Source organism: Nycticebus coucang, chromosome 10 (genome assembly GCF_027406575.1).
Source record: "Nycticebus coucang isolate mNycCou1 chromosome 10, mNycCou1.pri, whole genome shotgun sequence".
Classification (NCBI taxonomy): domain Eukaryota; kingdom Metazoa; phylum Chordata; class Mammalia; order Primates; family Lorisidae; genus Nycticebus; species Nycticebus coucang.
Window position 1 is genome coordinate 112185631 of NC_069789.1, and position 16566 is coordinate 112202196.

Genomic DNA, 16566 nt, shown 5'->3' on the forward strand with positions numbered 1-16566 from the left:
GGAGGAGTTGTATACTGGCAATGGAAGCAAGATACAAACTTATTAAATATCAACATGGATTAAGCTTTCGCTCCCATCTTCCTGAACAGCAACTATTTCAAGATGAAGGGAAAATTGATGAATGCAATGAAACTGAAAACGGTCTCATCCATATTACCCCACATTCACCACTTGAAAACACTCCTTCTAAGCTCAAAACCCACATGCTTAATAAATATCAGAATGAGTTTGTCCGTTCTCCAATAGTCACACAAGAACTGAACACACATGTTAGGGAAGAACCTTATAGGCATAACGAGCATGGTGAAGCCTTCAGTGTGTCTTCAAGCCCTCCTGACCATGGAGTAGTTCATACTGGAAAGAAACCTATAAAATGTGACAAGTGTGGCAAGGCCTTCAGGAAAAATTCAGAGCTTGTACAACATTGGAGAATCCATACTGGGGAGAAACCTTATAGCTGTAATGAGTGTGGCAAGGCCTTTATTTACAGTTCACACCTTGTAAAACATGCAGTTGTTCATACTGCAGAGAAACCTTACAAATGCAATGAGTGTGGCAAGGTCTTCCGTCGTAAATCGCACCTTAAAAATCATCACACGATCCATTTGGGAGAGAAACCTTACAAGTGTAATGAATGTGGCAAGACCTTCAGACTAAAGATAGGCCTTACTGTTCACCAGAAAATACATTCTGGAGAGAAACCTTACAAATGTAGTGAGTGTGGCAAGGTTTTCCGTTGTAAATCAAACCTTAAAAATCATCATAAAATCCATACAGGAGAGAAACCTTACAAATGTAATGAATGTGATAAAGCCTTCAGTGAAAAGTCATCCCTTACACGTCACCAGCAAATACATACTGGAGAGAAGCCATACAAATGTAATGAGTGTGGCAAGGCCTTTATTTATAGTTCACACCTTGTAAAACATAAGAATGTGCATACTGTAGAGAAAGTATACACATGCAATGAGTGTGGCAAGGTCTTCTGTTACAAATCAGATGTTAAAAATCATCACACAACTCATGTGGGAGAGAAACGTTGCAAATGTTATGAAGATGGCAAAAAAATTAATTGTTCTTCAAGGCTTCCTATACATCAGGCTATGCATAATGCAGATAAACCTTACAAATGTGATGACTGTGGGAAGGTTTTCAGTAATAAATTATCCCTAACAGTTCATCTGAGAATTCACACTGAAGAGAACCTTTACAAGTGTAATGAATGTGGCAAGGTCTTCAGTAAGAAAATATCCCTTACGGTTCATCAGAAAACACATACTAGAGAGAAACCTTACAAATGCAATGAGTGTGGCAAAGTCTTCCGTTATAAATCAAACCTTAAAAACCACCACACAATCCATTTAGGAGAGAAACCTTACAAGTGTAATGAATGTGGCAAGGCATTTAGACAGAAGATATACCATACTGTTCATCTGAGAATTCACACTGGAGAGAAACCTTACAAATGTAATGAGTGTGGCAAGGTCTTCAGTCAGAAAATATCCCTTAGGGTTCATCAGAAAACACACACTGGAGAGAAACCTTACAAATGCAGTGAGTGTGGCAAGGTCTTCTGTCGTAAATCAAATCTTAAAAATCATCACACGATCCATTTGGGAGAGAAACCTTACAAATGTAATGAGTGTGGCAAAACCTTCAGAGAGAAGACAGGCCTTACTGTGCATCAGAAAATACATTCTGGAGAGAAACCTTACAAATGTAATGAGTGTGGCAAGGTCTTCTGTCATAAATCTAACCTTAAAAATCATCATAAAATCCATACAGGAGAGAAACCTTACAAATGTGGTGAGTGTGGCAAGGTCTTCCGTCGTAAGTCAAGCCTTAAAAATCATCACACAATCCATTTGGGAGAGAAACCTTACAAGTGTAATGAATGTGGCAAGGCCTTCAGACAGAAGATAGGCCTTGCTGTTCACCAGATAATACATTCTGGAGAGAAACCTTACAAATGTAATGAGTGTGGCAAGGTCTTCCGTCGTAAATCAAATCTTAATAATCATCATAAAATCCATATAGGAGACAAACCTTACAAATGTAATGAATGTGATAAAGCCTTTAGTGAAAAGTCATACTTTACGTGTCATCAGCGAATTCATACTGGAGAGAAACCATACAAATGTAATGAGTGTGGCAAGGTCTTCTGTCACAAATCTAACCTTAAAAGTCATCATAAAATCCACACAGGAGAGAAACCTCACAAATGTAATGAATGTGACAAGACCTTCAGAGAAAAGACATCCCTTACACATCACCAGCGAATTCATACTGGAGAGAAACCATACAAATGTAATGAGTGTGGCAAGGCCTTCAGTTTAAAATTATCCCTTAAAAGTCATCAAAGAATCCACACTGGAGAGAAACCTTACCAATGTAGTGTATGTGGAAAGGTCTTTAGCCACTCTTCATCCCTTGTACATCATAAGAGAACTCATTTGTGAGAGACTGCAGACTCTTGGAGGGTGGCAAGTCTTCATTATAAATTTCACCATTAATCTGTCACAGAGTATGCTAAAGAGAAATCAAGTAAGTGTAATGTGTGTGGCTTTATCCGGGCCTGACCACTCACTACCCACCTGAAGGTACATCTTTAATAAAACCACATAAATGAGATGTTTATCACGTGGCTAATACCCAAAGACCATTACTTTGGAAGTCAGAGATTTGCACAAGAAATAAATCAGTCTCTAGTTCTCCAGGATTTAATGTCTGATGTTACATGGTAAAGAGTAACTATAAATCAAAGTACATTGACTGGTATGACATGACACTTAACCATGACCGCTTACCATGTAAGGACATACGGACATGGTCAGTGATATTTAGGTTATATGATGTTCATTATTTGAGGTTATTTGGAAACACTACTTTACTTTTTGTGACTTTCAGCCTGAACTTTGAAATGTCTTCACATGCTGTCCTTACCAACCTTTCTTGGTGGTGTCTGGGAAAGAATCTATAGAACAACAGATCTCAGTTGACCACTGAGAATCATTTCTATCTTATGTCTTTGAAGGAAAAGGATGCCACTTTTGGAGATTAAAGGTTCTTTTTGTTTTTTTTGTTTTTTTTTCTGTTTTTATGGAGACTCTGTAACCCAGGGTAAAGTGCACTGGTGTGACCATAGCCCACTTTACACTCTCAATTCATGGACTCCAGTTAGCCTGTGCCCTCTGCCTCTCACCTGAGACTGCAGGTACACCATATTTAGTCAAGCTGATGTTTCTTTTTTTTTTTTTTAATTCCTTTTTTTTTTTTTTTTTTTTTTTTAGTTTTTGGCCAGAGATGGGTTTGAACCTGCCACCTCCAGCACATGGGGCCGGCGCCCTATCCCTTTGAGCCACAGGCGCCACCCTTGACTAATATTTTTTTAAAGATAGAGTCTCAAGCTGTCACCCTGGATAGAGTGCCTTGGCATCATAGCTCACAGCAACATCCAACTTGGGCTCAAGTGATCCTCTTGCCTCATTTTTCTTTTTCTTTCTTTCTTTCTTTTTTTTTTTTTTTAGAGACAGAGTCTCACTGTACCGCCCTCGGGTAGAGGGCCATGATGTCACACGGCTCACAGCAACCTCTAACTCTTGGGCTTACGCAATTCTCCTGCCTCAGCCTCCGGAGCAGCTGGGACAATAGGTGCCCGCCACAACGCCCGGCTATTTTTTGGTTGCAGTTTGGCCGGGGCTGGGTTTGAACCCGCCACCCTCAGCATATGGGACCAGCGCCCTACTCACTGAGCCACAGGTGCCGCCCCAAGCTGATGTTTCTTAATTTGTTTGGGGGAGTAATGTCTCACTGTGTTACCCAGGCTAGTTTCAAACTTTAGATTCTAGCAATTCTCCCAACCTGGTCTCCCAGCATGCTGGGATTGCAGATGTGAGTCATTGTCCCTTTTTCCTTTATGATTAATATTGTCAGGCCAGGGCGGCGCCTGTGGCTCAGTGAGTAGGGCACCGGCGCCATATGCCGAGGGTGGTGGGTTCAAACCCAGCCCCCGCAAACTGCAACAAAAAAATAGCCGGGCATTGTGGCGGGCGCCTGTAGTCCCAGCTGCTTGGGAGACTGAGGCAAGAGAATAGCGTAAGCCCAAGAGTTAAGAGTTAGAGGTTGGGGCGGCGCCTGTGGCTTAGTGAGTAGGGCGCCGGCCCCATATGCCAAGGGTGGTGGGTTCAAACCCAGCCCCGGCCAAACTGCAACAACAACAAAAAAAAATAGCCGGGCGTTGTGGCTGGCGCCTGTAGTCCCAGCTGCTCGGGAGGCTGAGGCAAGAGAATCGCGTAAGCCCAAGAGTTAGAGGTTGCTGTGAGCCGTGTGATGCCACGGCACTCTACCCAAGGGCGGTACAGTGAGACTCTGTCTCTACAAAAAAAAAAAAAGAGTTAGAGGTTGCTGTGAGCCATGTGACGTCATGGCACTCTACCCGAGGGCAGTACAGTGAGACTCTGTCTCTACAAAAAAAATATATATATATTGTCAGGCCAGGCATGATGGCTCACATCTGTAATCATAGCACTCTGGGAGGCTAAGGTGAGTGGATTACTTGAGCTCATGAGTTTGAGACCAACCTGAGCAAGAGCAAGACCTCATCTCTAAAAAAAAATAGCCAGGTGTCGTTGGTGCCTATAGAGACAAATTGAGAGAGTTTGTAAATGAGGATGTTTAGAGATAGGTTTTGAGACAGTTTATGAACAGGAGGATCTCTTGAGCCCAGGACTTTGAGGTTGCTGTGAGCTATGATGTCATAGCACTGTACCCAAAGTGAGACTGTCTCCAAAAAAATAAAAAGGATTAATATTGTCCAATTTACACAGGATGGCACTGCATATTATACAATGTGGTGTCAGTCTTCATGCCTCCAGAATTCATCACACATTTCTCTTTAAAGAATACATGGTGGGGCTCAGCACCTGTGGCTGAAGCAGCTAAGGCACCACCCACATACACCTGAGCTGGTGGGTTCAAATCCAGCCCCAGCCCGTGAAATAACAGTGACAGCTGCAACCAAAAAATAGCCAGGCGTTGTGGCAGGCGCCTGTAGTCCCAGCTACTTGGGATGGGATGCAGAGGCAGGAGAATAGCTTGAGTCCAGGAATTGGAGGTTGCTGTGAGCTGTGATGCCATGGCACTCTACCCAGGGCAACAGCTTGAGGCTCTGTCTCAAATAAATAAATACACAGTGGATTATAGGAATGAAATGTTCTACTAACTCACACAAAAGGATCAGAGCTCAACCTTTTCACACATAGAATTTTATGGGAATACAGTACTAGGGTCATAAGGACTAATAAAGGTTATAAAAACAATACAGGGATAATGGTGGTCACTTTCACTGGATGGTGCTAGGTGTTGTTCATCAACGATTGATGGAAGTCTGCCTTAGAAGCTAAAGAGAGAAAAGTTACATCTGAGTTGACAGTTCATCATAAGAACCAGTAGAACACGTTCTTGAGGAGGATTCGCATTTACCTCTTGGCATTGTAATTTGCAACTATTTTATTCAGGATACAACATAATTCTTAGTTTCAGATAATGAAGAAAATTTTTCATAACTATAAATGAATCACAGTGGTTCTACCAGTGTTGTTTTATTCCACCTCAGGATACTTCATAACAAGCAATAGTAATGCACCCGTGGTCCTTATAGTCAAAACATCTAGAAAAGAAATGTTTTGGTGAAATCAAAGAACATATTATTTTAGGTACATACACTTAGGTAAGTATGATTACTAAGATTACTAACAGGTTATCATCCTTAGTAGGCAAGTTATTGTCTCTGCACTCTGTCCTGGGATACTTAGGTGAAAATTGCAGAGAAGTGCAACTTCAGCTCTCACACCCTCAAACATGCATCACTGTGGGTGAACAAGCTCTGTGTCATGATATTTCTACATTCTACTCTCCTGTGCCAAATATGCCCTGGGATGCCCCTGCCTTTTCCTTAAGCAAAAATATACAAATACTAATATGTAGTTATTATGAAATGAAGGAATGTCTGGGCAATAAGGATCAAAATAACTCTATTTCCCTTTTGTCTTTACCTGACTCAGTGACATAATTTTTCATATTATCCCTTGTGCATTTGAGGTCAGGAGTTCAAGACCAGCTTGAGCAAGAATGAGACTCTGTCTCTACTAAAACTAGAAAAATTAAACTGGTGGGTGGGATGGTGGACACTAGTGTTGCCATCTGTTCAGGAGTCTGAGGCAGGAGGATCACTTGTGCCCTGGAGTTTGAGGTTGCTATGAGTTAAGCTGATGCCACAGCATTCTAGCCTAGGTAAGAGAGGGACACTCTGTCTCAAACAAAACAAAAACACAAACCTCGAGGTGAAATACAATTATGTTAGATTCAAAAAAAAATTATATAGGTGTGTGTGTGTGTGTGTGTATTTTTGAGACAGTCTTACTGTGTCACCCCTGGCAGAGGGCTGTGGCGTCACAGCTCACAGCAACCTCAAACTCTTGGACTTAAGCAATTCTCTTGCCTCAGCCTCCCAAAATAGCTGGGACTGTAGGCTCCCGCCACAACGTCTGGCTATTTTCTGTTGCAGTTGTTATTGTTGTTTAGCTAGCCTGGGCCATGTTAGACCCTGTCACTCTCGGTGTATGTGGCTGGCGCCGTAACCACTGTACTATGGGCGCCAAGCCATAAAATATTTTTTTATAGTAGAAACTAGATCATTGTGTGGAAATGTTTATTGTAAGTAGGATAAAGGAGTTTTACAACAGAGGATTTTTACAAAATTAGACAATTTTCAGATTATGAAGAAATATGTATACCATGGTGAGTTTTCATGTCCAATAAAATTATCTGGTTGTCAACATGAGTTTTTAATCTCATTTTTTTCTCTTTGGTATACTGTAGGTTAGTGTGTATATTTAATGTATTTTTTTACTATGTTACTCCAGTGACAAATTTAGAGTTTGTGAATGTGGGTGCTGTTTGGAGACAGGTCTCACTGTGTCTCCCTGAGTAGGAGGCTGTGGCATCATAGCTCACAGCAACCTCAAAGTCTTGAGCTTAAGTGATTCCCTTCCCTTAGCCTCACAAGTAGCTGGGACTACAGGCACCCGCCACAACACCTGGCTATTTTTTGATTGTAGTTGTTGTTGTTTGGCAGGCCTGGGCTGGGTTTGAACCCGCCAGCTCCAGTGTATGTGGCTGGCACTCTAGCCGCTGAGCTACAAGCACCGAGCCATGGAGACAGATTTTGTGACATGAGTATGCTCATAGGACAATGGCAGGCAAAAACTAAGTTCTCTATCAACATGAAAAAGCAGTCCACGTTAAAGTCTAGAGTGTAGGGTCGACTTTGGGAGAGTACAAAATAGTGAACTAAAATTTTTTAATGTGGGCCTTGTCTCAGATCAGATACTTGGAAATCGCGTGTTTGGGATTTAATCAGTATCTGCAGAGGTAAATGAAAAGGTAGTAAGAGGGAAAATCTCCCATACTTCAAGTTGATTTTGTGACAAGGAGATAATCCCTATTACTGAATCCCTAGAGGCCCTTGTGCTATCTTCTTCTGGCTGGTATTTCTATTCAGAGTGACAGTCTTTCAAGAAAGCAAGATGCTTTTGGGTCTGCTGGGAAAACTGACACCAATAGATTTGATTTCATCCAAAATTACTTAATAAAAAGAAATTATATAATAAATGCATTTCCTTTTAACAATTTCAAGTTAAATGTGGTTGTACACACTTATAATATGAACTCCCTAGGAAACTCAGACAGGAGGATCATTTGAGAAGAGAAAACAAAAGATCTAAAATCTATAGCAGTTTTGATAGGGTTACAGTGTCTCAGTCCTGTAACCCTAGCACTCTGGGAGGCTAAGGCAGGTGGATTGCTTTAGGTCAGCAGCTCAAGACCAGCCCAAGCAAAAGTGAGACTCCGTTTCTACTAAAAATGGAACAACTAGCCAGGGATTGTGGTGGGTGCATATAGTTCCAGTTACATGGGAGGCTGAGGCTAGAGCCCGGCAGCATGAGATGGGTGTGAGGCATGACACCACACACTAGTCAGGTGACAGAGTTAAGACTCTTAAAAAAAAAAAAGTAATATATATGTATGTATATAATAATTTTAAAATAAAAGTGCACTTTCTAATGACCTTCATAATGAACTTACATTCACATAAATTATGGTACATTTAGGACTTCTTTTGTTTTTGAGACCGTCTCATTTTACCGCCCTCGGTAGAGTGCGGTGGCGTCACACAGCTTTTAGCAACTTCCAACTCCTGGGCTTAGGCGATTCTCTTGTCTTAGCCTCCTGAGTAGCTGGGACTACAGGCGCCCGCCACAACGCCCGGCTATTTTTTGGTTGCAGTTTGGCCGGGGCTGGGTTTGAACCTGCGACCCTTGGTATAGGGGGCCCAGGTCCTACTCACTGAGCCACAGGCGCCACCCATTTAGGGCATATTGATGTACGCCTTCTATGAGGCCAACGAAGATTATTTTAAAGGTACATAATGTCAAGATAGTAAGAGAATAACTAATATGAAGAACGTGTAGATAATTTCCATCTATGTTCAAGAGTTACCGGTTTTTTCAAAGCAACCGCTGGTGACCTCACCTTACACTGGACTGAATCCTCCACACCCCGGGTGTTGTCCCACCTAAAGTCTTTGAAACTCAAGCTTGAAGGCTTCCCTTCGGTGTGATCAGGGAGTAGGAACAGAAAGGATTTATAGTGTGTTCCGTTGGGCATCTCCTCAACACTGCACATTCAGCCCAAGGAGGGTTTTGCAATTCACATTGTAGTTTGCCTGTACTACCCAGACATTCCTGGGGTGTTTTTGTGATTGGAGAACTGAATTTTAATTATAGGAATGTCCCTGGACTTAATTACCAGTGGACGTTAATGCTCCCAGCCAGATTCCAGTTCCCCGATCTCTGATTAACTCCTTCTTCATGGTAGGTTTTGTCGGATAAACCCATGAAACTGGGCACCAGAGGAGCAAGGCCACACAAAACGTCGGTTCTGCCCCTAGTCCGGACCCCGCCCACTATCGGGCTCCGCCCCATCCCGGCTTCTCCTACGCGCACGGGTTTCCCCCCCCCCGCCCCGGAACCGCTGACGTAGAAACTAGGCGACCCTATAGCTGGTGCGTTTCCCTTTTTCCGATTAAGTATTTCTCAGTCCTCAGCGCTTCTGTACCCGGGATCCGGGGCCGTAGAAACCTTAAAACCCCGCACGGCTCCTTCTGTCCCGAGTAAATTCGCGTCCCAGTGAGTCTGGGGTTGCGTCCATCTGAGCTGAGTCGCCCTGAGGTTGGTCCTGTCCCTGGTATTCCTGCTACTAGGCCGGGGAGAGACAGCCTTTCGCACCGTGTGCGTCCCCAAAGTCCCTCAATGACCCCTACACACTCTCCAGCGAAATCCTCACCCGCGAGGGGGGTTCAGGTCCTTCCGGGCCCCCAGGCCTCTCCCGAGTCGCCCATGGAGGGCAGCAGCCCCAGTCCCGGAGGAGCAGCTTCCTCTCCTGGTCCAGGGGTTCTGAACACCCCAATTCTGTCCGAATCTGTCCCTTCAGGGGAGTTCTCAGTCACCACTTACTCTATGTGGGGGGGTTGGGAGAGGAGAGCGGGGCTTGTCCTGTGACTCCAAATGTCCTTTCATTCCTAATTCTTTATTATTTTTTTTTTTTTGAGACAGAGCCTCAAGCTGTCGCCCTGAATAGAGTGCTGTGGCATCACAGCTCACAGCAACCTCCATCTCTTGGGCTCAAGCGATTCTCTTGCCTCAGCCTCCCAAGTAGCTGGGACTACAGGCTTCCGCCACGACGCCCGGCTGTTTTTAGAGATGAGATCTCTCTCTGGCTTAGGCTGGTCTCAAACACTTGAGCTCAGGAGATGCACCCGCCTCAGCCTTCAAGAATGCTATGACTATAGACGTGAGCCACTGCACATTATATCATAACATATTGTTGACTGGTAGCTTTATGCAGAAGCAATCCAATGTCAGAGATTATTATTCTGGTGACAGAATCAAAAAGCTTTTACGATATCCTGCATTACCCAGTACTTTAAAAATTGCAATAGCTAATGCAAGTGCTAAGAGAAGTTAACGTGTGATCAGTCAACAATTGTTAAGCACAGGGCCGCGCCTGTGGCTCAAGGAGTAGGGCTCCAGTCCCATATGCCAGAGGTGGTGGGTTCAAACCCAGCCCCGGCCAAAAACCAAAAAAAAAAAAAAAAAAAAATTGTTAAGCACATTCTTGTATGAAAGAAAAAACAGCATATGTTCACTTAAAACAGGTAAGGAAATACATCATTTTGAAACTTTGCTGGAGACACAGGAGATAAAAGTATACAGGCTGGCACCCTCCCTGCTCAGCTCAGCAAGGACCTACCTGTCTGGCCCCATCTGCTTGTGTCCTGCTGGCTGCCTCTGCTCCAGCCACACAGCCTCTTTCTTTCCCCCGGTTTCTCCTGCCTCAGGGTGTTTACACTGGATGTCTATCTTTCTAGAATATCCTGCCCCTCAGCTGCAGGTAATAAGCACTCTTCATTCCTATGTCTTTGTTATGAAGTCACATTCTCCCTGGGGACTTAATATTTCAGCCACCTCCTCACCCCCACCCGGTCCCTCATGGTTCATATGGCTCATCTGCCTTTTTCTTTTGGGTCCATTACTTTTCACTGTCAGGATACTGGTGACAACATGTCTCCAAGGAGAGCACAGAGCCTGAAGATGGGAGGAGTCCAGTCCTGGTCTTGCTCCTCTGAGTGGAGCTGAGGCCTGGCATCACATTAGAGTTCTGAGGCTTTTTTCAAATATATCCCTTGAGTCCCCTTCCCATTCACACAGTCAGGGACCCACCTTCAGTAATGAATGGTTCCCATGATCAGGTGTGTCCAGTATGTGTCCGGCACTGAGCACCAAGGCTCTGTGTCCTCACTGCTGAGGGCTGGGCTCAGCATGCAATGACAGAGGGGTAAGGGGCTATGCCTTGGAATGGAGCTCAATACAGCTCAGCTCCTTACTGCTGCAGCATGTGGGGGAATTGGGGTATCACCAGGAAGGCAATGAGTTCTAAAAAAAAGGGCCAAGGCTCGGCGCCTGTGGCTCAAGTGGCTAAGGTGCCAGCCACATACACCTGAGCTGGTGGGTTCGAATCCAGCCCTGGCTGGCTAAACAACAATGACAGATGCAACAAAAAAATAACCAGGCATTGTGGCGGGTGTCTATAGTCCCAGCTACTTGGGAGGCAGAGGCAGGAGACTCGCTTGAGCCCAGGAGTTGGAGGTTGCTGTGAGCTGTGATGTCACAGCACTCTACCCAAGGCAACAGCTTGAGGCTTTGTCTCAAAAAAAAAAAGAAAAGAAAAAAGGGTCAAAAACTCACTTGTTTTTCCTGGAAGAGTTTATTGTCCATGCATCTGTCATGGAGCAGTGGGCAGCAGAAAACCATTTTTTTACTACATGAGGTCCTCTCTGAATATCGGGTTGTGGCACAAGGAGGGAATGTATGGATTGTGAACAGTAAACAGCATACTTTTTTTTTTTTTTTTTGTAGAGACAGAGTCTCACTTTATCACCCTCGGTAGAGTGCCATGGCATCACACAGCTCACAGCAACCTCCAACTCCTGGGCTTAAGTGATTCTCTTGCCTCAGCCTCCTGAGTAGCTGGGACTACAGGCGCCCACCACAATGCCCGGCTATTTTTTGGTTTGCAGTTCAGCCGGGGCCGTGTTTGAACCCACCACCCTCGGTATATGGGGCCGGCGCCCTACCGACTGAGCCACAGGCGCCGCCCTAAACAGCATACTTTTGACATTCAGGATTAACTTCCTCTTTTTTTTTTTTTTTACAGTTTTTGACCGGGGCTGGGTTTGAACCTGCCACCTCTGGCATATGGGGCCGGTGCCCTACTCCATTGAGCCACAGGCACCACCTCAGGATTAACTTCTAACAACTCACATTACAGGAAGAGGAAACTGAGAAGAGGAGGAAAAGCAAAGAAAAGGATTCAGGAATGGCTCTTACTCAGGTACAGTGATGTTCTTGGTGGGTCTTTATGAGTCCCCCCCATTTCTGAAATGCTAGGCACTGTACTTGCTGATCTTCTCTGACTCTGCAGCATCCTGACTGACAAGTTTGTTCACACTCACCCTTGCCTTCCCTCAGTCCCTCTCACCTGCACTGAGATCCCATCTCAGTGACCCAGTGACATGAACTTGTAAAGAGGCCGTAGGAAGGGCTTCCCACCCAGACATGGATTGGAGTTGGGGTATGTGGCCCTGTGCTGGACAGTAGAGACTTTTCAGGGGCTGCATCTGGGTGTCCTGTCAGCTCTCTGCAGACCAAGATTAGAGAAGCTGCCCCTGGAAGTCATGTATTCATGTGAACATACTGTTATTTATAGTGGCTATCCTAATTTATATTCCCAGAAATAATACATGAGTTCCCCTTTACCCACATATTCACCAGCCTAATTTTTTATGTATTTTTAAATAGTAGCCTTTCTATCTGTATTAAGGTAGTATCTCATTGTAGTTTTGATTTGCATTTCCTTGATGATCAGTGGTGTTGAGGGTTTTTTCTTTTTTTTTGTAGAGACAGAGTCTCACTGTACCGCCCTCGGGTAGAGTGCCGTGGCGTCACATGGCTCACAGCAACCTCTAACTCTTGGGCTTACGCGATTCTCTTGCCTCAGCCTCCCGAGCAGCTGGGACTACAGGCGCCCGCCACAATGTCAAGCTATTTTTTTGTTGCAGTTTGGCCGGGGCTGGGTTTGAACCCGCCACCCTCAGCATATGGGGCTGGCGCCCTACTCACTGAGCCACAGGCGCCGCCCGTTGAGGGTTTTTTCATATACCTGTTGACCATTTGTCAAAGTGACCAATCTCACTTTGTTGCCCTGGGTAGAGTACCGTGGTATCATACCTCTTGGGCTCAAGCCATCCTATTGTCTCAGCCTCCAATGTAGCTGGGACTACAGGTACCCACCACAATGCCCAGCTAATTTTAGAGATGAGGTTTTACTCCTGCTCAGGCTAGTCTTGAACTCTTGCGCTCAAGCAATCCACCGATCTCAGCCTCCTAGAGTGCTGGGATTACAGGTGTGAGCCACCTCACCCAGCCCATATGTGTGTTTTCTTCTGATAATGGTCTATTCCTGTTGTTTGCCCACTTTTTAATAGTATTATTTCTGTTCTTACTGTTTAATTGTTTTGAGTTCCTTGTATATTCAGGATATTAGTTTCTTGTCAGATACATAATTTGCAAATATTTTCTCCCACTCAGTAGGTTAGCTCTTCACTCTGTTGATTTTTTTCCTGTGCTGTGCAGAAGCTTTTTTGTTTTATATAGTCTCATTGTTTCATTTATAAAAATAGTGTTATTTTTGTTTTTGTTGTTTGTGCTTTTGAGGTCTCGTTCATAAAAATATTTACCAAGACCAATAACCTGAAATGTTTTTCTTTATGTTTTCTAGTATTTTCAAATTGTAGGTCTCATATTGAAGTCTTCAATTTATCTCTAGTTGATTTTTGTGGATGGTGAGAGATAGGGGTCCAGTATCAATGTTCTGCGCATGGATATGCAATTTCCCCAGCACCATTTATCAAAAAGTATGTCCTTTCCCCACCATGTGTTCTTGTCTAGTTAAAGGAGGTTTACCTCCTCCCACCTTTGAATCTACTATTTGCTTTCTACCTTTTCCCTTTCCTGGTCCCTACTCTGGAATCCTGTGTGGGGATATTTCCTGCATCCCTGCTCAAGCCCCTTTTCTTTAATTTAAGGGAAATGCATCCAGTGTTTACTGCTGATGATAAGGTTTGGTTAGACGTTTTCTTAATAGGAGGTATTGGTTTTTTTAAATTTTCCTTTTAGTCTGATTTTCAGTTACCCAGTAATTTCTTCAACTTTTTACTGCTGCAATACTTTTTCTTTTCATTTTACTCTGTTAAATTGATATGTGATACTAATAATATTTTTGGTTTTCTTTTTTTGTTTTTGTAGAGACAGAGTCTCACTTTATGGCCCTCGGTAGAGTGCGTGGCCTCACACAGCTCACAGCAACCTCCAACTCCTGGGCTTAAGCGATTCTCTTGCCTCAGCCTCCCGAGTAGCTGGGACTACAGGTGCCCGCCACAACGCCCAGCTATTTTTGGTTGCAGTTTGGCCGGGGCCGGGTTTGAACCCGCCACCCTCGGTATATGGGGCTGGCGCCTTACCGACTGAGCCACAGGCGCCGCCCTTTGGTTTTCTTTTTTTGAAATAGAGTCTCACTATGTCACCCTCAGTAGAGTACTGTGGCATCACTGCTCACAGCAATCTCCAACTTCTGGGCTTTGATATGTGATACTAATAATGTTTTTGGTTTTCTTTTTTTGAGATAGAGTCTCACTATGTCACCCTCAGTAGAGTACTGTGGCATCACAGCTCACAGCAACCTCCAACTTCTGGGCTTAAGCGATTCTCTTGCCTCAACCTACCAAATAGCTGGGACTACAGGTGCCCACCACAACGCCTGGCTATTTTGTTGTTGTTGTTGTTGTTGTCATTTAGCTGGCCTGAGCCATGTTTGAACCCACCAACCTGGGTGTATGTGGCTGGTGCCATAACCACTGTGCTATGGGTGCCAAGCCAATAATGTTTTGTTTTGTATTTTTTTTGAGGCAGGATTTTACACAGCTGTCTGGGCTAGATTGTAGTGGTGTCAGCTCACTGCAAACTTCTGGGTTTAAGTGATTCTTCCTGCCTCAGCTTCCCAAGTAGCTGCCCTCCTGCACTATAGGTGTAGTATATGACCACACCCAGCTAATGTTTTAATTTTTTGTAGAGATCAGGCCTTGCTATGGTTGCTCAAGTTGGTCTCAAACTCCTGGCCTCAAGTAATCCTCCTGCCTCAGCCTCTGAAAGTGTTAGGATTACAGGTGTAAGCCACTGCTTTGGCCTGTATGTTTCAATCTTGTATCATGGTGTTACTTGTGGATTGAACTAACTCCACAGAGCTCTTGTTAATACACAAATATCTAAATTTAAATGAGTAAAATTTTATTCATATTTTTGAACATGGGTATTTAATAGAGATAGGATTTTAAGTTTTCAAATTTTTTGTATCCAACCATTTTAGTGGTTTAATATGCAATAATGTTTACACTAAATAAAGTATGAGTTGTACATTTTTATTTTCCCAAACATGCAGAAATGAACCTGTGCCAAAATGATAAAAAACGAATCAAAATATATGTCATTGGGAGACAGCTTCTCTTATTTCATGGACGCACAAGCCCATGATGTATTGTTTGTTTTTTAAGATGAAGATCTTGCTCTGTTTTCCCAGCTAAAGTGCAGTGGCAGGATCATAGTTCACCATTGACTGGAACCCCTGGGTTCAAAGAGATCCCCACCTCTGCTTCCCAAAGCTTTGGGATTATAGGCTTAAACCACTGTGTCCAGCATAGTGTTTTGTTTGGGGATTTTTTGTTCATTTTGGTTTGGGCTTTTTGGCTATTCATATGAGTCAGTGGCAATGGAGAAGGAACAATGAAATCTGTAACTGGTTGTGATCAATTATTTTTATTTTATTTTTATTTTTATTTATTTATTTTTTTTTTTGAGACAGAGTCTCACTATGTCACCCTCGGTAGAGTGCCGTCGTGTCACAGCTCACAGCAACCTCAAACTCTTGGGCTCAAGCGATTCTCTTGCCTCAGCCTCCCAAGTAGCTGGGACCACAGGCCCACCACAACACCCGTCCATTTTTTTTGGTTGCAGTTGTTGTTATCTAGCAGGCCTGGGCCAGGCTCGAACCTGCCACCTTTGGTGTATGTGGCTGGCACCCTACTCACTGAGCTACAGGCACAGAGCTGATCAATTATTTTTAAACACCAGTGCACTCAGATTAGCTAGTGAATGATTTTTATCAAAGAGACATTATCATTTGGAATAAATTTTATATTTTGTAACAGTTGAAATTATATCTTAAAGATTTTACATAGTTTCAAATTTGTTCTACACTACTACAGTGAGTTAATATTAGTAACAGTAGTGACATATGTGTATAACTGTGTATTTTTTTTTTTTTGAGACAGAGTCTCACTGTGTCGCCCTGCGTAGAGGGCTGTGGTGTCACAGCTCACAGTAACTCTTGGGCTTAAGAGAGTCTCTGCCGATTTACATTTCATGGTGTCTCTGTTAATTAACTGGCAATCCTAAGTGCAGATACTTTAGTGCAGTTGCTGGCTTTATCATTTTAGCTCTTTGATCTATGTTAATTTAAGTTTCTTAGAGTGTCAGTGACACAGTTGTCTCCTCAATAAGATGGGAACAGACCATTCTGTTACAGGCTTTTATGTTGTTATATGAATTAGTACATGCAAAGTATTTCGTTTTTTTGTTTGTTTGTTTGTTTGTTTGTTTTTTGAGACAGTCTCACTATGTCACTATGTCGTCCTGGGCTGGAGTCACACCTCACGGCAACATCCAACTCTTGAGCTTAAGCGATTCTCTTGCCTCAACCTCCCAAGTAGCTGGAACTACAAGTGCCCACCACACTGCTTGGCTACTTTTTTAGTTGTAGTTGTCATTGTTGTTT

The 16566-nt window shown here is 43.6% G+C and overlaps 1 protein-coding gene and 1 pseudogene across 1 annotated transcript in view; both read left to right on the plus strand.

Annotated features, from left to right (window-relative positions):
* The window catches only part of LOC128596546 (zinc finger protein 665-like), a 35052-nt gene extending 31803 nt beyond the window's left edge, over positions 1-3249 (plus strand). The window contains exon 9 of the mRNA XM_053606132.1: positions 1-3249. Within this exon, the coding sequence (XP_053462107.1) occupies positions 1-2459 (2459 nt within the window). The 3' untranslated portion in view covers positions 2460-3249.
* Positions 2796-16566, plus strand: part of LOC128596547 (zinc finger protein 415-like) — a 26592-nt pseudogene continuing 12821 nt past the window's right edge.